General features: G+C 40.4%; 1 protein-coding gene and 1 long non-coding RNA gene across 2 annotated transcripts in view; both read right to left on the reverse strand.

The window, feature by feature from the left end:
* GFRA1 (GDNF family receptor alpha 1) overlaps positions 1 to 15093 on the reverse strand; it is a 131335-nt gene extending 116242 nt beyond the window's left edge. The window contains 4 exon segments of the mRNA XM_039709403.1: positions 12353 to 12436; positions 13614 to 13898; positions 14992 to 15040; positions 15043 to 15093. Coding sequence (XP_039565337.1) covers positions 12353 to 12436; positions 13614 to 13898; positions 14992 to 15040; positions 15043 to 15093 — 469 coding nt within the window.
* A 4596-nt stretch (positions 15094 to 19689) lies between these two features.
* On the reverse strand, positions 19690 to 24132 carry LOC120502172. Its single transcript, XR_005627470.1, has 3 exons — positions 23807 to 24132; positions 21202 to 21252; positions 19690 to 19811 (listed from the first exon to the last, which is right to left on the reverse strand). It is a non-coding gene; the product is annotated as an uncharacterized LOC120502172 (long non-coding RNA).
* Between the last annotated feature and the right edge of the window lie 2501 nt (positions 24133 to 26633).

Here is a 26633-nt window from a genome sequence, read left to right on the forward strand (position 1 = left end):
TTTTCAAATATTAGAAATACCTTCAAAATTCTGAAAGGCGTGAGGAAGGATAAGTGCTAAACCTTAATTCTCTCTGACATGCTTCTCGACAGTCTGATCTTGTTCAACATGGACCATTTGTGCTTAGGAACATTATGAATTGTCACCCTAATCTATTGGCAACTCTTTTCCACAGAAGAAGAACAACCAGCTCAGGAGTCAGGAGCCATCTATCTGTTACAAGCACTTTGCACATCTCCCATTCTGACAGCTGCAGTGGGCAGCAGCTCTTCTTACCACAGTCCAGGTCCAGAATTACTTATTGTATTTCTCAGGCTGGCTAAGGACAGGAACCAGACACTTTGAGTATACTACAAGCCTGAATATTGACTCTTACAATGCAGTCCTTCAATCAGCAGGCATCACTGCTCAAGGGGAGCTAACTGTTGACTCTGTATTATTCTTTTTACAACAGAATAATTTATTCTGTAACTTGTAAATTACATTTCTCCTCACAGTCTACACTAGATATTGCATACTGCCCGCATTACAGAAATCAGTGATGGTTTTTTTTCTGAAGATCTTACTAGAAACAGCTCTAGAGAAAACATTGCCATTTGAGATCAATTACTCCTGCCTCCTGTTAGTGTCCTATCTACAGTCACTGATTATCTTTTAAGCATGATTTTAATTTTATTATGTCTATGTAGGATTAAATACATATTTAAAACACTGAGTTAACTAAAAATAATTATTAAAATCAGTATATACAATTGCAATGCTACAAACACAACTTTGAAAGGCAAAATAGAATAAGGTTTCCTATTTTCTTAGCCTGACAAAATGTTGATATTGAGAAGATTCTTATGGTGACATTTTCTTCCTTAAAGCAGGACCAAAAGTTTGCAACATTTAAATCCTTGACTTAACACAACAGGAAGGAGATAAATCTCTTTTTAATAATCTGAGGGGTTTATAAGCTTACTTGCAATTAGCATAAATGAAAGCCAGTATCAGACTGTGTAATTACTGCCCAGCAATGCAGTACCTAAGCCTAAAAATGACAGCTCCACAAGTGCACCCATCCTCTGCCCTGCTAAGTGAGTGACTTAAAGCAGGTAGGAGCAGAGCAGAGTGGCTGCCTGCAGTGGTGTCACAACAAGGGGTGTTCTGCTTTCAGAAACATCCCTGTGACGCCTGGAGTACCCAAATGCCAGCACATTTTTAATTAATAAACAAAAACATAAAGCTCAAGCATCACAGTTATTCACTGTTTGTAGTTATGCCATTAAATGTCTTTTAATATATTCGCAATCTCACCTCTGGGTCACCAGCTCAAAGACAGAGGGAAATGACTGAGAGGACTTCCACAGCTGCATGGGGAACTACACACAACAAGCTGGGGAGAAAGGGCAACGTTCAGGGAGAGAGAACTGAGCTACAGAAATCCTTTTTGTGATTGGCACCTCCTGCAAGGAGGAGAAGGACTGAGCAGGGAATGAATATATTGGCAACCTCACCTCTGAGTCACCAGCTCAAAGACAGAGGGAAATGACTGAGAGGACTTCCACAGCTGCATGGGGAACTACACACAACAAGCTGGGGAGAAAGGGCAACGTTCAGGGATAGAGGACTGAGTTACAGAAATCCTTTTTGTAACTGGCACCTCCTGCAAGGAGGAGAAGGACTGAGCAGGGAATGAAAAATGAACTACCTTCCTTTCCCAGGGCTACCTGAGCCTGTCTCCAGCAGCAGGGCTCCCTGCTCTGCCCTGCCACACTGGCCATGCAGGACTGACAACCCCAGTTTGCAGACAGCTAAGGCATGTGGTACCATTTTTCTTCAAATAGGAAAATACTAAATTTATTCTCATTTATGCTTTTGAATCTTCCCACAGCTCTCAAAGAAAGGTCAAGGGCATGCAGATAAGATATTTTTAGTTATACAGCAGAAATGTATTAAAAAACTAAATGCAGCCCCAAGTCAGATTCAAATAGTTCTTCATTTACCAAATTAAAAAACATTATATGCCTTTCCTTCTAAACATTAACAGAGAGTTAATAAATTTACTTTCTACCTGACCCAAAAAGAGCTGTCCAGGTATTTTTAAAATGTGCAAAAATTAAAAAAAAAAACCACCCAAAAACATCACCAAGCCCTGTGTTCAACAATTCTCGCAGCAATTTATAGAAAAGATTCATACACTAACACACCACGTTTCTTTGCAAGTCTTCTTTAATTTTCTGTTGCAAAGGTGGGATGTTTGGCAAGGGGAAGAGGCATCTCACACATCAGCTGCCTTGGGGAATGTTTGCTTAGAAACACACAAAGTTTGACCTCTCAGAGGATCAAATCAGTTTACTTCATCAGGTCATGAGTGTTATCAACCGCTGCAAGTTTGTGTCTCTATTTCACTGTTTAGGAGACTAAAATTAAGTAATAGATTACAAGAGAAAGAGCTGACACCATTTCTCAGTCTATATGGGTTATTTTAAAGCTGTAATTTCAGGACTTTTTTTTATGAGAACACTATAGGCAGTTCTTACCCATGCAATTCTTTAAAGAAATCTGACAAGCAAATTCATCAATTTCTAATAGAATTTCAAATACAGCTGACACCTCGCTGTCTTCAATCATGTCTTGTTTCATAACTGTGTATGTGGAGAAAAGACATGTCTGTCTGGGGCCTAATGGATAACATGATGTACATTCCCGTGGCAATAGAAAATGAACAACAATAAAAATTATAATTTACTCTGCTGTCAGGTGCTGATCCTGTAGGTGTGAAGGGAAGCAAGTAAAGCTGCAGGGACTGAGTTTTGATCTGGTATTGTATTTAAATATTCTGTTGTTGTGATTTAATTGCACCTAATCTGCTCAATAAAATCATCTTTACTGTTATTAATATCCCAGACTTGTGTTATTATATAATCCTAACCTATTTTTTTATACAGAAATTTTAATCTGCTGCTTAAGCGCTCATTAATGCAAAGCCACTGCTGTGGAGAATACATTCCACTCTGCCTGCAAGAGGCAAGAATTCTTTGGAACTACTACCAAATGCTAGCGTTGTCTTACTTAACTTTGTTTATGGCTTTACGACAACAAACATCAGCAAAACTTAATCATTAATCCTAAAAATATTCCATCTGGAAAAGAAGATGACTCTACGAAGTGCAGTGTCATTTGTAAACACAATGTGGTATCATCCAAATAGTCAAATGCAATACATGTGTTCATAGATAACAGCTTTTGGATGGCTCCTTTCTTTCCTGTTTCATTTCTAAATCTGAATAAATAATCTGCATGCCAGCTAACCTAAACGATGAGTTATTTCCCACTCAGAGAATCCTGAGATGCTCAATTATCTCACACAACTGCCAGCCATCAACTGTACTTAATTGCCTGTATGTTTCAAGTCCACTGCATGTTTATTTATATCACTTGCATGACAGACTAGATGTTTTATGAGATCAGAATAAGATGAGATATGTCACAGTCTAATGCTTAGGGATATGACAGGAGCTGTATTTGATTTTTTTAATCATATTTTTTCAAGGAAATCTAAGTAAATTAAATATCAGTCTCTATCTCCTCTACACCTTGCAGCTCCCAATGATTTCTTAACCCATAGGACATACTTGAACAAATCTGACAGGGCAATGAATATGAAGTTCCTACAAATTTTATGAAAAAACACAGTTTTGGACCTGAGTAGACCTGACAAGGCAGGCGTGCCTCTGGCTCTGAGCCATTCCAAGAGGGAGTGGGGACCCAGAGTCCTTCAGCACAGGTGTAACACCCAGCCAGCTGCAGCACTGCTGCCCTGCAGAGCGGAGATGTGGGACACAAATGAGGACCAGGGAAGGGACAGAGGAACGCGCTTGTTTGGTGACAACCGTGCCACAAAAGGGATGGGGAAAAGGGCAGCCAGATTTCTGAGGAGCAGCAAGGTGGAAAGCAGAACCACTCCATGCTGCAGGAACAGAGAAAGAAACCTCTGAAGCCCCTGAATCTGGAGGGGATTTGGTGTGGGAGTTACAAAGAGAGAGAGGAAAGGCGACAATGCAAGGGAAGGCAGTACATGGAAAAGGTACACCAAGGAAGGAGTGGGCTGGGGTTCTCAGCTCAGGGGAGCAGCAGTGCTTAACATGAGCCTGACTGCCAGAGCTAAACCCAAAAAACACCTGCACTAGGATGGAGGCTGTGGGACTGGGAGCAGGAAGAATCCTTGTGCTGTCTGCAGCAGAGGAGGAACAAGGAAACAGCCATTTCTGGGTTTGCTGAACTGAGCTTTAGTACTGAATTTAGGGTGCAGAACTTAAAAGGAAGAGCTTCTGAACCTCATCAGCTGCATGACAAAATGCTAATGGGAAGATGCATTTTATGGACATAAGAAAGTGATAAAATCATATAACCACTGAAAGCAGAAATTCATCTTTATTTATGGGTTTCTATTCAAATTGTTTGATACCTTCAAGTCTCTTTACAGCCTATCATTTCTGCACATTTCTATGCAGCAAGAGCTATCTCTATGCCATTACACTTTGTGTCATGCCTCTCATGTTAAATTTCAAGCTGAGTGCAGATTGTACAGGACAATAGCTTGACTCTTGGAAAAATTGTCAAAGCATGGTAGTAACTAAAGAACGGTTCCAAAAATAACTTAATTGTGGTAATGCTGTAACTATACTGACAGCATTATTGCTGCATTAGTTTCATCCATGGAAAATGCAAGGATATAAAAATACTATCAAAAATAACATAAATTACAGAATTACATTTCATTAACAAAACCAGCCACATTTCTAAAAATCAAAGCTGTAAACACATTCCCTTCTAAAGTTAAAACAATATAATGTGCATCTTAAAATAAGAAATGTTAGATACTTATCATAAATAAGTATCTGCCTTGCAATCCAGAAATCATTATTTCATCACACACAAGCATTTCACCGTTAGCATTTTTAACATACTGTCAACTCCTGACAGAAAGCATTGGCTTCTCCAAGACTGTCAAAGATATCTCTGAGAGTCCAATACAAATAGGGTTATAAAAAAAAAAAGAGTTTAAAAGTATCTTCAAATGTAAAGAGCCAGTGCGCAGAACACCTGCCATAAACTGCACCTTGCTGTGCCATCAAGAGACAGAAAGCTCTAGGATGCTGTTCTTTTGGTTTCACCAGGGAAAACTGCTTTCACACAAGGCATTCTGGAAGCCCTGCAAGGAAGGCTGCCACAGAAATCTGCCTACTCAGTGCAGTCCTCTCTTCCACGTTCACAACACCTTTATCACTGAACCAGTGACAACAGTGGGGTCACCACAAGAACCAAGCAGCCTCTGCTCACTCTCACCATGCCACACCTCCATCAGCAGGCTCAGTGTGTCCCACCACTCACCCTGAGACACAGCAGTGTGCAGACACCTGAGAGAGCAGGGAACCCAGCCAGTTCTGTGTGTCTGAGGTGCCCAGCAGCCCATGCCTGCTCCCAGTCACTGCACCCCTGCAATGGTGCTGCCTCTCAACAGATAACCTGATTCTGCTTCCCTCCTCAGACACCTGATCTCTCTTTGTAATCCCAGCAACACCACTGGCAGCTCCTCTTTCAGAGAAACTCAGGTGCTATTTAAGTGAACAATAAAGCTGGCCTGTCATGGGCAGCAGGAATACACAGCTTGCTGCCCAAAAATGTATACACACATATGTTCATTTAACATCTGACCCACCATACCATAACTGAGGCTTTCCTGCAAAGATACAGATTAAGGGATGACAGTTCCATTCTCCAAGGATGTTACTCTGGAAAAGATGTGGTTCACTGCATACATTATATATATTTGGCAATAAGGTAGGTACTTTATTACCAAATGGTCATACTTGTTTAACCAGCTATACCCCAACACTTCAGAAAAATACTGCCCAACACTGAGTTTCCTTCAAGACTTCCAACTACTCTCTCTTACTACTCTTGGCATTAAAGGAGAGGCGGAATATTCATGCATAAATGCTTTGTGGTCAATCAGGGGCTTCCGCAGTTCCATTCTCCAAGGATCTTAATCTGGAAAATATGTGGTTCACTGCATACATTACATATATTTGGTAATAAGGCAGGTACTTCATTACCAAATGGTCATACTTGTTCAACCACCTATATCCCAACACTTCCCTTGGAGACTTCAGAAAAATACTGTCCAACACTGAGATTCCTTCAGGACTTCTAACTATTCTCCCTTACTACTCTTGGCATTAAAGGAGAGGCGGAATATTCATGCATAAATGCTTTGTGGTCAATCAGGGGCTTCCTCCTTCCATGGAATGGATTTCATCTGGTGTCCCATGTTGACACAGGTTGACAAAGCCTGTCTAACAGGACAAGCAGAAACAATACATTTGCTCAAAGCTGTGCATTTTAAGTACTTGAGGAACAAAGAGCTTATCTTCTGTTTTACAGCTCTTCAAATAAATTAGCAAAAAGGTTCCAATAATCTTACCAAGGAAAGCAACATGGACTAAACTGAGGATATTTACATATTCCTATTTTCGAGGCCTGCTGAAGGTAAAGAGCATAGGCACTGCCTTTATAGGCCAGTCAATCAGTTACTTCAGCAAGGTACTTAATTCCCCTCTCATAATCAGATCTAGCTTCAAGAAATGCAGAAAACAGGATATTCAAAGAGCTCCTGCAAGCCAACAGTCACCAAAGTGATTTTCTTTTGTGTGAAGTCCAATCTGATTATAAAAATGCAGAAGTGGAAATCAGGAACTGGTATCTATGCACCCTTGATAACTTGTTATCAGCCTGGAACCCAGCCTAGTTGCCTCTGCAAAGAAAATCTGCACTCATAAATGTCAAAGAACACAAACATTGTACATGCTTAGATTTATTTTTGTCAAACTATTTTCATTCTGTTAAACGCAGCTAAAATAGGTGCCTGGTTCGTCTGTTTTTCTTTTGTAACAGGATACAAATTCCCACTGGGGAAAAACAGACTTAGACTGGATATGTGTAAAACCAGTATTAAATATTGGTTCAAGAGCTATTATTTTAATGTATTACCTCATAAAGAAAAATACAGTTATGTGTGTGACAATCTAATGTAGGCTAAATATTAAAAGTTTTTCTTTTCTGTTATCAAAGGGCTCAACCTCACACCAAAAAACCAGAACTAAGCCAAAAAAAAAATACAACAGGAAACAGAATACATCATAATGAAATAATATTTTTATATGTTATGCTTACTCCAGTAGGAACAGAATCAGAGTCCTATTAGCCTAATAAGATCTGGTTTATTGTTTGTGAACTCAGTTGCATGCATAGGGTAACTAACATGAGGCATCTCAACTCTTTAACTAAGCAGCAATGATACAGGAGGTAAGAGCTAATAAAAGCACTGCAGAGCATTGACAGAAATCAACGTTTTTAATATTTTTTAATTAAAAATATTTTAAAACTGCCTTTGTAGAAAAGTGGCATCTCATACAATCTTACACAAATTTCACAAAAAGACATAGTGTTAAATTAGAAGAATATGTAGCATCTGAAATACATGCAGATTTAGGAACAGAAACAGGATTAGAGGCCTCAGGCAACAGGAATTGGAGATGTCATTCAGTATTAATTCTTGGGGGAAGCCACTAATTCACACGCCACAAACCCCAAAAGGAAAAAGCAGTGGATCTTCTGGCTAGCAGAGAGATTCTAACTTATCTCTTTGATAAACAATATAAAAAATGCCATGCATGGATTCTACAAATGAAAAGTCATTTACCAGGTAGGAAAAATAGAAGTAAATAATAATTAAAGTGTCAGGGACTTCTTACCCCGAACACAGCTCTTACATCAGAACAAGAATTATGAAAATTAATAGGGAAACCCTCCATTCTTGAATAAAAGAATTTTGGGGGTAATGAAAGTTTTGGGGATATTAATTCACTATGACACAGCTTGTTCTAATTCAACAGACCAGCAGGAGGAGAAGGCACAAGGAGGAGCACACAGACAAGGAAGCTCTGCTTCTCCTAATCATGGGCATTCAGATTGAAAAGCCCCAACCTTCCTCCCCCACCTCTGCTGATGGCAACTTTTTCAAGGGCAGTTCATTGTCAGTGATGTCTCTACCCCAGTCCTGAGAACAAAAATATAATGGGGAGGAGGTAAATAGGTACCACCAATACTCAGAGCAGGTTTTATGCTGGGGAGAGGGAATTAATCCTTTATAGAAGTCTGTTCCATCCTCAGTAAGGTGTTTTGCACACTGGATTCAATCTTTCCCCACAATCGACTTAGTGATTTGTGAATAAATTATACAAGATGCTTAAGAGAATTTGAAAAACTCCAAGGAAGTCAGGAAAACTACTGATCAACCTAATCACCTTCTGAGCAAGGGGGAGATCCTAGAGGGAGACCCAGAGCCATCCTCATGCATCCCACAGAGAGAGTGTAACAGCACACACACACTCACTGCTGAGATTCCAGCACTGCTGACTTTTTAGTCTCAACTTACACACAATAAAAAGCCACCTCACTGACCATAACTGTTTCTGTCTGCACTTACAGCTTATTCACTGGGCAAACCAAACCTGGTAACTTCATGTGCTGAGGTCTAACAGGGAATGATACACTCCAGCAAGAACCCAACATGCTGTCTACTGAATTCTTCGTTTTAATTTAGCAGTTCACTATAATAAATATGCCCAACATGCTGTCTGTCTACTGAATTCTTCGTTTTAATTTAGCAGTTCACTATAATAAATATAAAATGCACCCTTTCCTAAATATAAGCTTCCACATACCCTCTACAACAGAAGATCCCCAGAGATTTTAGATCTCATGAGAGGCAGCCTCTCATGAGAACAGCAGAACCAGAACACTCCCTCTGACATAAAACCAGATGAGGCATTTTCTTTCTCTGATTTGCAAAAGGAACTTTGCAAAAACAGTTTACTACACTAGGAATAATGGCAAAATAATTAATTCCTACCAGTCCTGTGCTTTAGCAACTAGAAACAAGGCCTAACTAGCAGCTTGTAACCAACCAATTCTTCCCAGATTAACAGCAAACACTGTGTTTTAAGAAATGTTCTAATTTATGTAGCCTGTTCTTTTAAGATTATTTCTGAATGTAAAGGCTGTAAAAGAAAGAAGATTCACAAAGCTGAACAATAGGATAATAAGCCTATGAACAACTAGGCAACTTAGAAGTGAATCCATGGGAGGAGAGGATTCTGTCACCCTAAATGCATTGATCTATATAGCCAACTCTTTTTAACACGGAGTATTCTATTTACATCACTTCACAGGCATGGCATAAAGCATTTTATTCAGATGTAGTGTCTCTCCCTTTTCCGTTGAAATGAATGAGACATTTCAGAAACATTACTTTGTTAAGTATTTCTACAGGTATGTGCAGCTACATTTTTTATGCAAGATATTTTCTTACAAGATGTCTGAGATGACCACTATACTGTATCAGCTAATACCAAAACAATAACATATCTTCCAGTTGCAACACTCAGTGTCAACTACAATACAAATTTAGTTGGCAAACTGTTCTGAAGGTAGTAAAAGCCACAGACAGCTTTAAGAAGATACTAATTCAAGCATCTCTCCTTAATGTAGTGTGAAACTCAATTCTGAAATCCAATCAACAGATTTTGCATTTACTGTAGTTGTGACAGAAGTCAATGGCCTTAAATGTTTTCACCTCTCAAAAGTTGCAAAGGTTCAAGCAAAAATGCCTGTTTAGCAAAATCTTTACATCATAATAGCTAACCCAAATCTGTTACCCTCCAAAACTAACACACAAGTTTTCAGCAATTTGAAGAGCTGCTTAACAGGAAGAAATTCACACCCTTGAGGCAGAAGCACCACATCTGACATAGCAGTTATAAAAAAAAACGCCAAACCTAGATATGCCCAAAACAAAAAACAAGACAGCCCAGTCTTTCAACTTGGAAGACTCAATCTTAGTAACGGGTTTAGCCATATATTCCTAATTTTTCTCCTAAATCAACATATTGATGCTTGAAATAAAGAGAATGTGGCATCCTGTCTCCACAGAGGAAGCAATTTTGAACATCTATTTGAATAGAATTACACCAACTTTAACTGCTTTTAAAAACTGTCCTTCATTTGTCAGGCTTATGTACACTACAAAAGACTTATCTGACACAAAATAATGTCATCTCAGCCAATGACTTCCCCTTTTATATACCACAAAAGAAAACTATTTTGATTTTCTACACTACCACAAAAATAAATACAAAACACGGCAAGACCTTACACTTGATACAAGCCCAAGTAATACAGGACCATAGAATGGGCTTTGTGATATGAAAGGGTTAATTGCTGCCTTTAATTACACACAACAAATTTTAATGGGAGTGATCACTGCAGCAACATCTATAAACACAATGTCCACATTAGCAGAACACCAGATATGAAACCCCTGCCAACACTACTTGTACAGGGATTGTTTTGTTTATTTTAATCAAATTTTACCAAATTCTGCTGTACTTGCAGAGCTCTGCAAAAAACCTGTAAGGCTGAGGAGATTTAAAGAATATAACATGCAATAGTAACCATGACAATAAGAAAAATGCTTTTGCTAATCTTTTTCAGCTGACAATACTTTCAAATACTGGGGTTTTTCCTCTAGATGAGAACTTTTGTTTGTTGCTCATGATGAATTTTAGGCCTCCCATCCTTGTAAGCCCAAAACTTTTGACCAAGGGTGCAGCAATTTGGGGGGTACTGATAACATGGGATGAGTCCCTAACTGTGGTAGGATGGACATCATCTGTAGGCAACTATATCTTACTTCACTGTTGCTCTGAACTGGTGCACGAAAATTACATTTTAAAGGTAATTATTCTGCAAGTAAATGGGGAACCTAAAAAAAAAAATATACCAGAAAGACAGAATGCAGATAGGGTATTCCTCTGGAGATGACAAAACTGCAGAGGTATGTTAGAATTTGGCCCCAGGCAGGCTGATCATAAACTTAAGAAAACAGCCTGGAACTCCTCTGCACTGACTTTTGTCTTGGTTTTATATTAAGTTGGAGTTTTAAGCAATAAAAAAATAAAATAAATAAAGATTCTTCAGAGATTTATCTTTGCTCTCTACCATTTCTCCAACAGACTTGCTCACCAAATAGGACAATGCTTTCAAAAGATGTCTGGGATAAGGATCTGAAGGATAAGGATGTGAAGTCACATATTGGAAAGTGACTAAAGGGACAATTTTCAAAGGCATTAAGATACCTAAAGATGCATTAAGCACTTAAAATTTTCAAAACTGCCTGGGCATCTAACGCCTATTTAAATCACTTAGTCCTTTTGAAAATCCCAATGGGCAGTTATCCACATTTTATGTGTCTATATGCCTTTGAAAATCTGTACCATTAAATACTTAACAACCTAAGTACCCCTGGCTTTTAATGGGACTTTGAGTCCTAAAAAGTGTAAGTACATCTGAAAATTGGTCAAGCCACTCTCTCTGGTCTTTTTTCCCCTTTCCTTTAAAGAGCATCTCCTGATGCTTATCCACAGCATGTCAGCTAAGTAGAGCTTCAGCACTGTCCAACTTACACACTGAGCGGTGCACATTTGATTTGTTTTATGGAGTTAAACAAATAAAAATCCAGAATACAGACTGCATCCTCAAAAACCACTTTCTGAAGCTCCTAAAAATAAATTAAATTCCAATCTGTAACCACAGTGAATGGCCCCAAAAAAACACGTTTTCAATAAACGTGACCCCACATGAGAACAACTTAGGCTGATAAAGAACCAACATCATTGTTTAATACCCATGCAATATATTCAAAATACCACTAAAAAGTTCTGAAAGGCAGCAGCCACACAGAAACAAGAAAAAAACAGAAAAAGGAGGAAGTTGTGAATAGGCTCTTTAAAAAGGCAGCAGTTCCAGAAAAGAAGACAAGCTTTAATTCTGAATTTTCTTTTTTTTTAAATAAACTGTATGAAACTATAAAGCATTCCCTTATGCAAGCATTTGAAAGATATATCCTCTGATCTGCTGTAATGTCAATAGGAGGTAACTTGCACTGACCAAATTCCCAAAAAGGAACTGATTTGTAAATTGGGAACGCAGGGAATCAGATTGCCACCTACAGGAAAATTTAGCATTTATTGTCAAGAATTACTCAAAAAGAATACAAATTGCCATCCTGCCAAGCATTCTTTCATTTCAAAACCAATTAGCCTTTTCTTTTGTGCAACTATATCATAAGCTTCCTAAATCCAGGAAGCCATTATAATTTCTTTTTATTTATGAGTACTGTTTGAAAGTTCCATAATTCAATTACAAAATCATGTGATAATTAAAGAATTTTAAGTCTGCTTACCTGATACCATTGGTGCTAGCCTGAATATGTCTGATAGTCTGCTGTTAACTGGCTCATAAGGGGAATCTTCAAGCAAGTCATTTCCTAAGGACAAAAAATATTTGGATATTTTTCTTACACATGAATTCAGGATAAGATTTTTTTGTTTAGTTTTACTCCATAACAGTGAAATGTATTCCCCTTTAATCACTTTAAAAAGTTTATATGGCTACTTCTCAAATAATTACCTATAAAAACACCTGAAAGAAGTTAATTGTTTATCCCTGTCACTAGATCTCTCCCTCCTCCCCTTGGTAAGGTCACAATTTGCAGAGACAGCCTGTGACATCACAGGACTGTCCCACCTCATGCCAGCAGGAGAGAAGCTGTAGCAAGGATGCTCCTCTTCATTCACCATAACAGCAGAGCTCTTTTTTAGAGAAGCTCAGCTAACAGCCAAAAACTAGCATCTTGGGTATGAAACACTCCTGACAAGATGCTGCTGGAAGAGAAACTTTCTATGATGTAGAAAACGTCTGTTATTACCCCTGGCACAAAAAATACACATGGACTCATTAAAACATGCTGATAAACGAACAGAAGGGGATTGTTTCCCCTTTTGCAGAAGCAACTTTAAAAGGAGTTAAATGGGGTGCACATGAAGGAGAGACTGCACCTTTAATTCCAGGGCCACAGCAAAATAGGACTAAAAATGATGTCTCTCATATGAGGACCTGACTGTTCTCAGTAGAATAAGAGAAATTTGCCTTATGAATATGAAAAACAGAACAGTCCTGAGTCAATCACTGTCGTATCTCTAACTGGCCAATCTACATGCTGCAGGAACCATAAACTTTGGAGCTTTTTCTGCCTCAGCATGCCCAGGGAATACTGCTGGTAAATACAGTGAAGGAAAACATAAACTTTTACTTAAAACAATCTTGTCTCCACATCATATTTAACTTTCAGCAAAATGGCTAAGAAACTAGTTCCAGTGTCCTGTTAGGTGAGTCCTAATTAAGGAGTTTTCACATTATTAGGAAAATGTCCCCAGATTACTGTTTTAGTGGCTCTTGCACATGCTGGTGCCCCTATCTTTTGACTGCGGTGTGGAAGGCCAGCCGGGTCCTTGGGGAAGCTCTGGCTGTCGCGTTCCCAGCGCAGGAGCGGAGCCGCAGCTGCGCCGGGGCTCGGGGGCGGCAGCTGCGGGCACGGCCGGAGCCCGCCCGAGCCTCGGGGTGCCAACCCGCACCCTGCCCTGGGGTTCTGCTTCGCCACGTACCCTGCAAGCTCTGGTACATGCTCCAGTAAATGCGCAGGCAGTTCTTCTCCTTCTTCATGCCCCTCTTGCAGCGGCAGTTGTACAGGGATTTCTGCTTGAGCGCTTCCATGGCGCTTCTGCATTCGTCCTTCGCCTCCAGGCCCGTGGCCCGGCTGAAGTTGCTCTCTTTGCCGGCTACACACTGCCTCAGTGTCCTGAATTTAGTACTACAGCTCTGCTCCTTCAGACACTGATCGCTGGCTTTCACGCAGTCCAGGCGGTCCCCTCCAGGCAGCCCGCTGACTTCTGCGGACAAAAGTACATCTATGGAGAGCGGCCACAAAGCAACCCGCGCCCCTTGGGGGAGCAGGGGGCGCCGAGCCCCAGCCCCACAGCAGCACCGGGCACCTCCTCACGCCGCACATGCGGCCAACCCCAGGGGCGGCACCTTGCAAACCTCCTGGCTTCGTGCTACGCCTTAGGAAAAAGCACCCAGGGTTTCCATGGGCTTAGGTCCACTTTCAGGGGAGTCCAAGGAAACAGTATTTTTTAACCCTGATGGCTGATTTATAAGGAAACACAAAAAGGAAAGAAAACCCGGAGGGATTAATGTGCCTGATAAAACAATCATTTGTTATTCCATAGATCCACTTTGGTGAAACAAATCAGCTTTCCATTCCAGGGTTTAACTAAGGGGTTAAATATCCAGCCTCACTTTCCACAAGAGCTTTGCTGTAATTTCACTTACATCCAGGGACAGCCCGCTCAGAGAGATAAGTATCCTCACTGATTGATATTAGCCTGTCTTTGCATCAGTCACTTTTTAAAGGCTGTGCACATTTTTGCTTATTCTGTATGCATAAAGGTAGAATTTGTTACTTCCCCCCCTCCCCACTTCTCTCCACGTATGATGCTTTTGCAGGAGAACAAAGCAAATTGCATTAACTCTCTCCTCTCCATCGTGCCCCCGTCATGCTCCCTCAGACACATGCGGATGGAAACGCAAACCTCTCCTGTGGAAAGGAAACCAGTTTGGGCTGCAAACCACTACCAGTCGGGCACGCTGCCAGGTTCAGGTGAAGATGTAATCCTTCAGCTGGTCTTGTCATCCCCCACCCTCCCCAGGCAGCCTTATTTTATTTAAATGAAAAGTTTCCCGGTAACTTGCGGGAACCCAATTTAACAAGAGGCTAGACAGGCAAGTACCGAAGTCTGTAACCTACAGAGCTTTAAACCTAAACCGGGGTAACTGATGTGAGGCAGAGCCATAAAAACTACTGGAAACTTCACTGTTCTGCCTAAACAATAGACTGACAAGCATCAGGCTCCCGGTCCCATAAACCCTATGCTTTGCTTTACGAAGCGATGTGCAGACCGAAATCAGGCATCAGCAACTTACCCACTAAGGGCAAAGCGAAGTACAAGAGAACGAGAAACATCTTGCTGTCTTCGGATGGTTTCCCCAAACGACTTGATGTGTCACAACAAAGATGATCAGCATGTAGATATTCCAGTACCGCCGAGGTCTAAAGGCTCCAAGTTCAGATCCATTGAATTCAAGGGGGAAGGAAAAAAAAAGCCACCAAGCAAAAAAAAACCCCACAACCCCCTCTCCTCTTCACCGCTACCACCACCGGCGGCAGAAGCAGCGACGCAAACGCTGAGCTTTTCCCTTAGATTTCAGGTCTGAGCAACCTGCAGGCACGAGCGCTGACTCCAGTGCGGGAGCGAGAGGCGCACGCACGGTGTGTGTGTGCTGTGAGATGTGTGTGAGTGAGCGAGCGGCAGCGGGGCAGCAGCGCCGGTCGCCTCCTTGGGTGGGCAGCGCCTGTTCCCAGGGAGGGACCGAGAGCGCACGGGGGGCGGGAGGGGGGTGCACACACGACACCCGCAGCCGGGGCCAGCCGCTGGCTGATAGCCCCGCTGATAGCCCGGCTGGCAGCCCCGAGCCCCCACCCCGGGGCAATTCGCCTCTTCCACCCCCCCGACCGCAACTTTATTGACGCGCCGAGGCCGGGGCGGTGCGCGGGGCGCGCAGGCTGCGCGGAGCGCTCGCCGCCGGGGCGGAGCGGGGGTGGCCGCGCTGCCGGCAGCCAAAGTTTGCCAGGGAAAACTGGGACGGGCGGGAGGCGCGGCCGCTCCGGTTCCGCCGAGCGGAGCGGGGCCCCCCTCGGCCGCGGCGCTCGGCAGGAGCGGATCCCGGCGGGCGCCGCCGGCACCGGGCAGCCGGGAGGGGCGGCGGCCCCGCGGNNNNGGTCGCGGCCTCCCCCTGCCGGCCCCGCCGCCCGCCGGGGAAGCCCGGGGCGTCCCGGGGCGCCGGGAGCACCGCCCGTCCTTGCCCGCAGCCTCGGCGGGGCGGGCGGGCCCCGCATCCCTGCAGTGCGCGGTGCGGTCCGGCCCTCGGCCGGGGCCGAGCGCAGTGTATCGGCTTCCACTTGGCTCCTGAATAAACAAAGCGAACATATGTCCCATATTCGTGACAGATGGTTCAAGCAGAGAACTATTTAGTGGTTTTCCCACAGTTGCTACTATGTACCACTCCCCCGAAACCCAACAAAATGCAATTAGCCTAAAATAGCTTCAGCTTCCAGATTTCCTTATTTTCATATGTGGAAAATTTGATTCAGGTGTTTTTATGTTCTGGCTGCAACCAAATGTGTTAAGTTGTTTTGGGTTTGTTTTTTTCTGTTTCTAAAAGAAGTCAGCATATATGTTCATTGCCAGTTTTGTCAACAAGCTATTTGGCCCATTCGACTCAAGGAATTTGCTTCTCTTTGCAATAAATTTTGCCTAAAGGAGTTTGAGTCGCCTCATGAGATGGGAGATGATCAGGCTGGCCACTTTTATAGCAAAAACTGGATGGCAGATGGAGCTAAACTGTTGAAAGGTACTTCAAAACACTTATTTAAAAGCCTAGCATATGCCAGGATATACAGAGAGTACAACATTCATAGAACCCAAATGGAAAGGGCTTATTTTTGTTTGCCTTGCTGTTCGGGTTTTTTTTCCCCCTCTCTTGCCACGCTTACTTAACAGATGGATTTGCATTTCTACCAAAAAAAGAACCCCAAAACCCATGACCCACAATAAAAATAAACAAAATCCAACAAAAACCAAAAAACCTGTGTAAATTACTGGTTCTCTCAGTGAAATTGTAATAGTGATATCAACTTGAAACTGATTAAGTCACAAGTTTTGTGGTTTGGTGTTTAATGTGAAGAGGCATATTACATAGTCACGAAGTCTATTATCTGCTGCACATACAAGGATGTAATTGGAGGAACAAAGACAATGACCAGATTTCTGGAGTATTTCAGGGTAATGAGAAGGTGCTAAGTTGGTGATAGCATTGACGACTGGAGACAGCTTCAGCTTTTCAAATCGCTGGTATTTAATGAAACAAGTTGGTCTTCCAAACACTTCAATAGAAATTGAGCTGAGTGATACAGAGAGATGATTACTTCTTCACTGGTAATTTTGACATCATTACGGCACACGATAAGCTCTGTATAGAAGTTATCTGTGTATCTAACACAAAGGTAGCATAATTCTCCTGTCATTTACAAGCCTAAGTCAAGAATAGCTACAAGATTCTCAGCAGAGGATAGCAACTGAAAATCAGACTGAAATCCAGGCCACTTTTTACAAAACCATTCATGCATTAATGTCCTGAATACATACATACACACACACAGACATCTATACACACAAGTTATTTGGCATTTAAACAAGCAATACATTGTAAATCTCTGCATTAATAACTAATTTTACTGTTATAAACCAGTTTTTGTGGGGTGTTTCCTGTTACAGTAAAACTGAATTCGCATTTTAAGTGTTAAAAGTGGAATAAAATGTCGCTGACAGTTCAGAAATAACAAAACAGCTGGAAAACATGCATCCAAAAATTCTGAATGCTATCTAAACACTCCTCTTGCCAGTATTTTGACTCGTCTCAGGAAAACTACCACCCAAAGTGAAAAAAAAGGTTAAAAGGTTTTAATCGAGAAAAAAAGTTTAAAATGCAACCATGCTTGAAAATCAAGATCCAAGAAGAAAGTCCATGCTGCATACGGTTCCTCAGAATATCCAACTGCTACACACTCTTTACCAGGACAGTAGGTGGGAGACAGCTCCTTGCAAACCACAAGGACATTTTTCCATAGCAGAAATTAGGGTTTTTTTCTTTTTCTCTTTCATATATGGAATTATTTATAAATTTCTGTTGCAGACAAAACCCCATAAACCACTTTGTGGCTGGAGTCATAATCCTTTGGGTCTTTGCACAGTGTTTTCCAACTGCCTTTTACTTGCCCTGGGGTAAAATTAAGTCATTGAATGTTTTGCTGTTGATTTCAGTCAAACCAAGGTCTGCCTTACAATTTGTATCTGTCAGTCATTCAACTCATGAATCTCTTCAGATAAAAGTGTAAGCCACACAGAAGTACTTCATGCAAATATTTTAAAGATATTTAAGCTTTTTTAAATATTCTGCTGGTCAGGTTTTATAAAAAAGTTTCAGAACAATTAACATAATACAACATACATAGGGTGCAGCTGGTAACAACAAACACTTCATTATAGGAAGGATGACAATACAATCACCCTGGATTATTGTTTAAAGGCCATTACAGTATAAATAATGTGGAAGGCAGAACCAAATACTCCAAGCTACTTGCTGCCAGCATTAACTGCTAGTACTTCAGTCTTCATGTAGTTGTAGTTACTGGTTTCTTTCTACTTGGAAGCTGGTTTACAGTAGTTGGTTTTCTTTCATTGGAAACTTTTCACAAAGAAAAGACAAATTAATGTGGGTAGTGGGGTTATTTGACATTAAAACTTCAGTAAAATTAGTGCTTCAAACCCTTTTCTTTCCAAGTAGATTGAAGTAAGTGTTTTAAGCTTCCTGTCACCTTGCCTGGTGACAAATACTGGGCCCAAATGTTCTGAATGCAGCAACAGCACCAAGCAAGAGCAGCCTGTGTCCATCCAGGCCATCTGCTCCTGGTGGCCAGGCATGCACAGCTAAATCAGAACTTTGCTGCGTTCAGTCCTGCTGATGCCCTTCTGCCTCCTCCTCTGCATGTAAACTAATGACAGCAAACTCTTCAGAGGTGTCACACGCAGAGGTGCCTCCCTCCAAGGCAGTGGATGTGGTGGATGTGGAAGCCAGTTCCACTTGCAAACGCTGCAGTGTTGGAGCACTGTCTTGGGTTGTTCTGGCTGGCAGCAGCTCGGATGACAATGTACCCCTGAGCTGGCAAGGAGGCTGAATTAATCCATTGCCTGGCCCAGGGTTAGCCTGCAGATTCCCTTTGCCATCTCTGCCACAGACCTCCTTTTAAAGAGTGAACCTTGCAAGAAAATATTGAAGTTGGAGCCACTGAGCCCAGGGAACATTACACAGTATTATCTGCAGTGCCGCTAGGTATGTGAAGAGAAAGTATGCTGAGAATAAGAGCAGTGCCATGAACTTTAAATACAATTCTTAGGGGAGTGAAGAGGTGAAGCAAAGCTAAAGTTGACGAATGAGTCAGATCTAGCAGGTGAGGGAGAGCAAACTACTGATGGGAAAAAGTCTGTGTGCTGTGGGAGCACAAAAAGTAGTGTTTACACAGGAGGCTTTCTTCAATAATGAGAAAAGGAGAATAGAGAAGTTAGAGAATCACTAGGGACTGGGGGAACAGTCTGAACTGCATTTTTTGTCTTACATTTATCTGCTTACCATGAAGTCAAAGTGCCTTTTGGTGGGAATAAGGCAAGAAGGATTTGCTCAAGGCATTAAAGTTTTGTAAAGGGCAGATTAAATAACAGCGCTCCAGAAATCAATTTTGAGGGGCTTATGAAACCTTGAATGGGCTTTTGCAGCACAAAAGCAAGATTGAGTTTTTACTGAACCTGTCATTTATTTGGGTTTAGAGCTTTCAGTAAGTATCAGAAAAAAACCCCATAAAACAAAGGCAAAGTAAGCAATGAGCATTCACACAGCAATCAAATAAAAAACACGTGGAGGTGCAATCCAGATTACTAAGTGACTTAATTGATGGGAAAGTATAAGAAAAGAAAGTCAGAGTTTCACATCTGCCATCCCCCACCCCCTCTCCCTGGGCTTTAATCAGACCTGGTAGTGAATTCCCACAGCTCTTCCTGGCCAGCAAGTTTCTCCTAAACTCTTGTGTCCGTGTCCTCACCAGAGGTTGTGCTGATACACTGTCAAGCCACCTGGAAGGAGGGAAAAAAAAAAAGAAAAGAAAATAAAGGAAGAAAAATAAAGCTACAAAATTCAGTAGAATAGATACAGAAATACCAAAAGAGTACAATGCAAGCCAGAGTTTGTAGTTAAGAAACACAACATACTAGTTATCCCTAAAACCATGAAAATGCTGATGGAACTGCCGCTATTTTTAAAGGTAGCTGATAGAAATTATTCTGTTTAACTTTAAGTAGTGATCTAAAGGCATAGGCTCTGATATTTCTCCCAAACTGGTAAGAAAAGTGTTGTAGGAAAAGCCAATCCCTGGCTGGCTGGATTTGGGATTTTTGCTTTAAAAATGGGGTAACGCCGCCCCCTAGCCGCTGGCAGGGACAGTGCAGGCTGACGCGGGCAGGGATTCCTGCCCCGCAGAATCCCCGGCACGAGGCGGGGTCCAGCAGCAGAGACTCGATGTGGCACGTTAATTAAAAACATAAAAGATGACCACAAAATGAAATATCAACATTAATCAGTAGTAATTCGTGTGCCCAGGGAATCTGGAGCAATACAGTTCAGGTGCTACAACAGCATCATTTGAAACTTCAGCTTCCAGATCAGTTGGTCAGAGCATGGTGCTTGTAAGGCCAGGGCTGTGGGTTTGATCTCATGTGGACCATTCATTTAAAATCTGACTCAATGATTCTCAGTCCCTTCCAATTCAGAATATTCCGTGTGATTCTGTGAAATACATCAGCAGCATCAACCTTTAGCATCCCCTGGGCATTAACAACCAATGGGATTCAACCAAGGCCACAGTTTGCTTTGTAACTTGGAACCTTCCTTTTGTCTTTAAAATTTCAGTGATTGCCACAGCTGGGGCTTCTGTAATTCATTTGGTCCTGAACCACAGGACAGGAATCCCTACCTTATACTACATAAAATATTTTTACATTAATGAACCTAGCTCATGTTTTTTGCAGAAAAATTAGAGCTAGGAAATTACTTATTCTAATTGTCTAATTGTCTAATTCTGTAAGAATACTGCTTTAGAATGCAGAATACTGCTTTAGGTGCAGAATACTGCATCTACACTGCTTTAAAAACATAACTGCATGAGCCTTTCAGACCACTGAAATCAGACTCTTGATCTGAGAAAATCCATGTTAAAATCAGAATATTGGTATCTTGTATTTTCATACTGGTTCACTTATATGTGGATTCATTTCCCTCCATTTTTAATTGAAAGTGATGAAAATTCTGTGTATAGAATGGTGTATAAAGGTGGTGTGATTTTCTGCTCAAACATGCACAGCTCTAGTGATGGGTATTCAGCTTTCACTGTTCATGCTACCCCAGATACACACACACTAACCAAGCAAAGCATGTTAAATCAGAGAGGAACATTTTGCTTTCACTTACTGTACATATCTTCTTCCAAATTGTGGGACCAAATCTGCCCTGACACCTGCCCTGTGTAGGGAAGTCAAAAAAAGATATATGGAGGTTAAAGCCATTTTAGAATTTAGTGACCAAAGGCAAAATTATCATCTTGGATTGTCAAAGCCGTATTTTCTGTACATTTGCTAGAATAGCCCTGACGAGTGAAATAAATTTTTCTCCTGATGGTATCACCAAAATTGTAATTTTATTGGAAGTTTCTCTAAAGGTTAGTGACTCTGTCAGTGTTAATTTCTGTAATCTCTGTTTCATCAGTCTTCTCTGAGGTAAGAAAATTTGGGGACAAAAAGTCAAAAGATATTTATATGGGACGTGAAAGGATATCAAGGAAAAATGGAAGCAAAAGAAACTAGTGTTGTGAATGCCATGAGAGTTTTACTGAGAAACCAAAACTGACTATTCTCAGGTACCTGTAATCAGCTGTATGTCACAGTATCTCTGCCTTTACAGGTGCAGCAATATTGAGGGGTTTATTGTTTGCTTTGTGGGTTTGTGGGTTGTTTTTTTGGTTTTTTTTTTTTTGTGGGGAAGGTGGGGGGGGGTTTGTGCCTTGTTGGGATTTAAGGAAGCGTTGTGCGTTTTTATAAATTGCTTTTTGTGTTTGGCTTATGGTGGATTTTTTTTTTTTATTTGGGCTGGATGGGAAGAGGTATTTGTTGGTTTGTTTACTCAATTTTAAGAATAACTGCAAAAACGTCAGAAAAAATTAAAAAGCAGATCAGAATTTGAACTCAGAGGTTTAGTCATAAAAGGTATTGAAGAAGTATGGCATGAAAAGGCAATATTTCTTGAATCAGGAATGTCTCCTTAATTACCACTCTTTTTTTTAATATAGTTTAGGAAGAACCTTATGATGAGATAATTCTCCTTTAATCCAATTGATTATCAGATGGAAACAGTGTTGAAAATCAAGATCTGTTTGTTCTATTAAAATACCCCATAATCCCATTACTTGGCTTCTCTGCTACTGCTGCAGAATTCTGAGGGAGCAGAGCACACACCACAGCAGTGAACATGACAGGCAGAGCACGGCAGTGAACATGAAAGCCACAGTCCCAACTGATGGTATTGGCAGGTTCTTCCCTTTTCTGTGAGCACTCATTGATCAGCTACAGCTCTGTCTGTTCAGGGAGTTTCCCTGGTTTAATCATGTGATGCACAGTTAAATCTACAGCACTTGTTTCAGATGGATGGAGTTACCTGCTGGGAACACCAGTAAAGGAAGCTTTTTTGCATGTCTGCATCTGTCTTGCAGTTTCAATGGCAGGCATAATTCATGTGAAAAACAACAATGCGGACTTTTAAACTTGGTCCTGAAAGTCATTTACATGTATTCTGACTATCTCAGAATAAAGGGTATCCTAACTCAGCAGTAAAAGTATCCACAGGGGAGGACTCCACATTCTGTCTGTCCCTCTGTGAGGAATATGGGTGTGGAATTACCATTTTCTCCACACCAAATCCATTCCATCCCTGAGAAACTTTTCTAAAGGCCATACTTGTGAACTCAGCAATGGCTGCAGACACGAGCAGTCGAGATGTGTAACTTACTTTATAAATGGCAAAAAGTCTAGGAATCTTCAGCCCCAAGTAAGGAAAAGAAATAAGTTTCTGATGAACTCATTTTCATAGGAATTTCTGAGTTATTAATTTATGAAAGAAGAAAAACTGTTTGTAGACAAAGTGTTAAGATAAAATGTAAATACTTTATAGTAAATTTAAAGCTGTAACAAATTACCTATATGCTCACAGTGTGACCCCTCCAAGTTTCTGACTTGTTTAGTTATTCAGTAGAACACTATTTATAACAAAATAATGCGAACTTGTTTAAACATGTACAATGATGGCATCTTGCCAGTATGAAATGTAAGCGTGATGTTCACAGAATTGCAAAAATCCAAAGCAATTGAGATTAATATCATGGTTTCTGAATTTGATTATATTATAATCTTTATGACTGGAGCTAGCCAGAGGGTTTTTTTGTTTTTTTGGTTTTTTTTTCTTAAATTCTTCTAATTCTTAAAATATTTTCAAAATGGTAAAAAAAAAATAACATGATAGTTGTCACTATCTACAAGTTCCATGTCATCATCAAAGCCATGCTATTTCCTGTGGTTTTTGAATTTGCTCTTTTTTTGCAGAGCTTCAATAAAGATCCAGTTAATATTTCAAATATCAAAATTATATTCTTTCTATAATTAAAAAGAATATTATACCACATGTTTATGTGCTTTTTGACACTTGTCCATACCCACTTTTAATCTACTGTAAACAGACTGAGTTAAAGTGATATGCCAACCCTGAAGTACAAATAGCACAAATTTCAAAATTATTGATTTCTAGCAGTGCTTGCAGGCATTAAGCAGTACTTCTTCAGACATTTAAAATAGCTCATTTCAGCACAGAGACCCACTGAAAAAAGCTGAAAATATTTTGAATACTGACTGCTCAGTCAATATTAATTTAAAATTGAGGTTTAGATCTTTGCTAAAAGTGAAAAAAAAATTTAAACTCCTTTTATCCCATGGGATACCCTCTTCCTCAACCCAAATCACCATATTCTTACCTATTTCAAGGTGTCAGTCCAACACTTTTGCAGAGGAACACAGTATCTTGTAATTGCAATGAGCAGTGAAATACTGTGCTGACTCCTTGGAGTTAGACATAGCAGAGTTTGCTTTCCATCTTGTGGGTGGACTTATAAATTCAGCCCTACTCAGGTTTCCTTGACAGGGAGGTGGCCAAGTGCTTTGCTCTTCTATCTGAGGTGATCTGGGTCACTGGTACAGCACACAAGTAAAATCACATGAAGGTAAGTGACTTCCTGCCAGCAGAGGCAGGACTTTGTTGATATCAGGAAACTAAGGCTTTCAAACTGATGTTTGTGTCACAGTTTTCCTGTGGAATAAAAGGAGAATACATTTTTGATGGCAATAGCTTAGACAACAAATAAGAGGTTAGGACACATAGGAAAGGAGTATTATATTATCTAAAATGCATAAAATGAAATTGCCTTCAAAAATCCTATGTTTCTGATCAAAATTTAAAACAAGCCAACTTAAAATGACCATCCTGGTTTTGGCCATGTAGAGTTAGTAGCTATTGCAGTGCTGAGTTTGGATTTGGGATGAGAATAACATTTATAACACACTGATGTTTAGTTGTTGCTGAGCAGTGCTTACACCATACAAGGACTTTTTTTTCTACTCCATCATCGAGGAGGCTGGGGGTGCAAAAGAAGCTGGGAGGGGTCAGAGCCAGGACAGCTGACCCCAACTGACACAGGGATATTCTATACCATGGCTCATCTTATAAATTTGGCGGATAGCTGGCTGGGGACAGGCTGGGCAGAATTCTGTCTGTAGCAAGCAATTGTTTTTCATTTGCATCACTTATTTTTTGGGGTGGTTATTTATCTCTTTCTGTTATTTTCCATTTCATTCCAATTTATTATTCTGATTTTAGTTTATAAACTGTTCTTTTCTCAACCCACACTTTTCTAAGTTTTACCTTTCTAATTCTCTCATCCCACTGGGGCAGGAGGATTGAGGAAGCAGCTGTGTGGTGCTTTGTTGCTGGCTGGGGTTAACCACAACAATGACTCAACAAAAGTTTTCAGCTTAAATTTAATCACACAATTTATTGGGAGTGGTGGTGGGGAGGGAAGCCAATTTCAACGGGATTTATGTATCAAAGATGATAATGAAAGGAGTTTAGTTTTATTTTACTGCTGCTCCAGATGGTACTCAAAAGGGACTGAGAAGCATGGGAGAAACCATTCTCTGTCTGTGAAGGTTTGAATTTGGAATGTTCTGTATTCCAGGCAATTGCCAACTATTTCTTACAAGGTTCCATGGCTTGTAACTCTGGACTCCACAGAGACAACAGTATGAAGAACAAAGCAAAACTAATTTGGTGATTTTGCAGTTTGCATCACTAGCAGACAACTAAGCATTTGTTTAATTCACAGAAAATTGCACATTTTGGAGGACTGGCAGGTTTAGAGATGTGAATTTTCTATAGATGTCTCAGGCCTAAGGTGGGTTAAAGATAACTTACCTTCCAGTGAATATTTATAGATAATAGTAATATTTATAATGCCTTTATAAGATTTTTATAATTTGTCTTAAAAGATCATTTACCAAAACAAAAAACACAAAAAACAGATAAAGAATTGATTTGACCAGACTTATGAATCTGCTATTTTCTTTGACAAGAATTATAAGGTGAGGGACAGACTGAGTAGCAGTAGATTACATTGTCATTTAGCAACCTGTGCTTAAAAAAAAAAAAAAATAAAAAAATCTCTTAAATTTCAACTTCCCAGATTGCAAGAGATAAACCTCATCTCAGAACTGACACCACTGTAGAGGTTATGAAAACTGAACTGCATTATTTCAAATACACTTATTCAGAATCCACGAAGGAGTATGGAGATAAACCAAGTATCTTGTTTTTATGAGTTAGCAAGATGTCAAACCAACCACTACAAGCATAGATATAGATGTCAATAATTCACACTGAATTACTCAGTAGATCTTTTCATACAATTATATCCTATGTGGCCTACAGTTTGAGGACCCATATTTGTATAAAAAGCAATCTTTAGAATTGCATATTATACATACAGTGCGTTTACACATTTACATTTACATAAATACATTTACATTTCAGTACATTTAAGTGGATTGTATCCACTTAACTATGACAGGTGAGTTAGTAGCCTAATTGCTGTAGGGCCCCTACACATTTAATGAGATAAAGCACTACCATTTTCCAAACATTTCTTTCCAGGCAGCAGTTTTTATGCCTTTTTAGACAGTTTATGTTATAGAGGAATACAATACTCTCCATAACCCCAACCACTATGATTTGGAGAAGAAATATTTCCTAATCTCTATCAGGTGATCAGTTTAATCGTGATCATATAGGTAGGTTAAATCCAGTTAACACCTGACATCCTAAAAAATTGCTCCATTTTTGCCTGCTTCTAATCTTACCGTTTAAGAAAGGGCAGTCCCCTTCTATACTTTGCACCAAGAAGGAACATAAAAGTTCTGGGGGATGCAGAATAGAAAGGCTGGCATGTGGAGCAGTTAGAAACATTTCTTTTTAGGGACTGTATAAAGAAAGTACACGAACGAGTTTCCAATTAAGCTTCCTTGGCAATGTCAGTAGATATCCAAAGCTTTATATCCCAAACTTTATATTCTGACACATGATCTCTTCACCATGTCACACATACCCTTTATTAATTTATAAATTTCCATCTGGAAGTAGTTCAGGTCCCTGCCTCCGTGACCTTGCCTATAAGCAGTTCCAGAGCTTTGCACAGATTGCCAAGAACCTTCTTTTAAATTTCTCATTTATTCATAATTGTTTGTAAGTATCTG

The sequence above is a fragment of the Passer montanus genome, unplaced genomic scaffold (genome assembly GCF_014805655.1).
Source record: "Passer montanus isolate IOZ18808 unplaced genomic scaffold, ASM1480565v1 scaffold21, whole genome shotgun sequence".
Classification (NCBI taxonomy): Eukaryota; Metazoa; Chordata; class Aves; order Passeriformes; family Passeridae; genus Passer; species Passer montanus.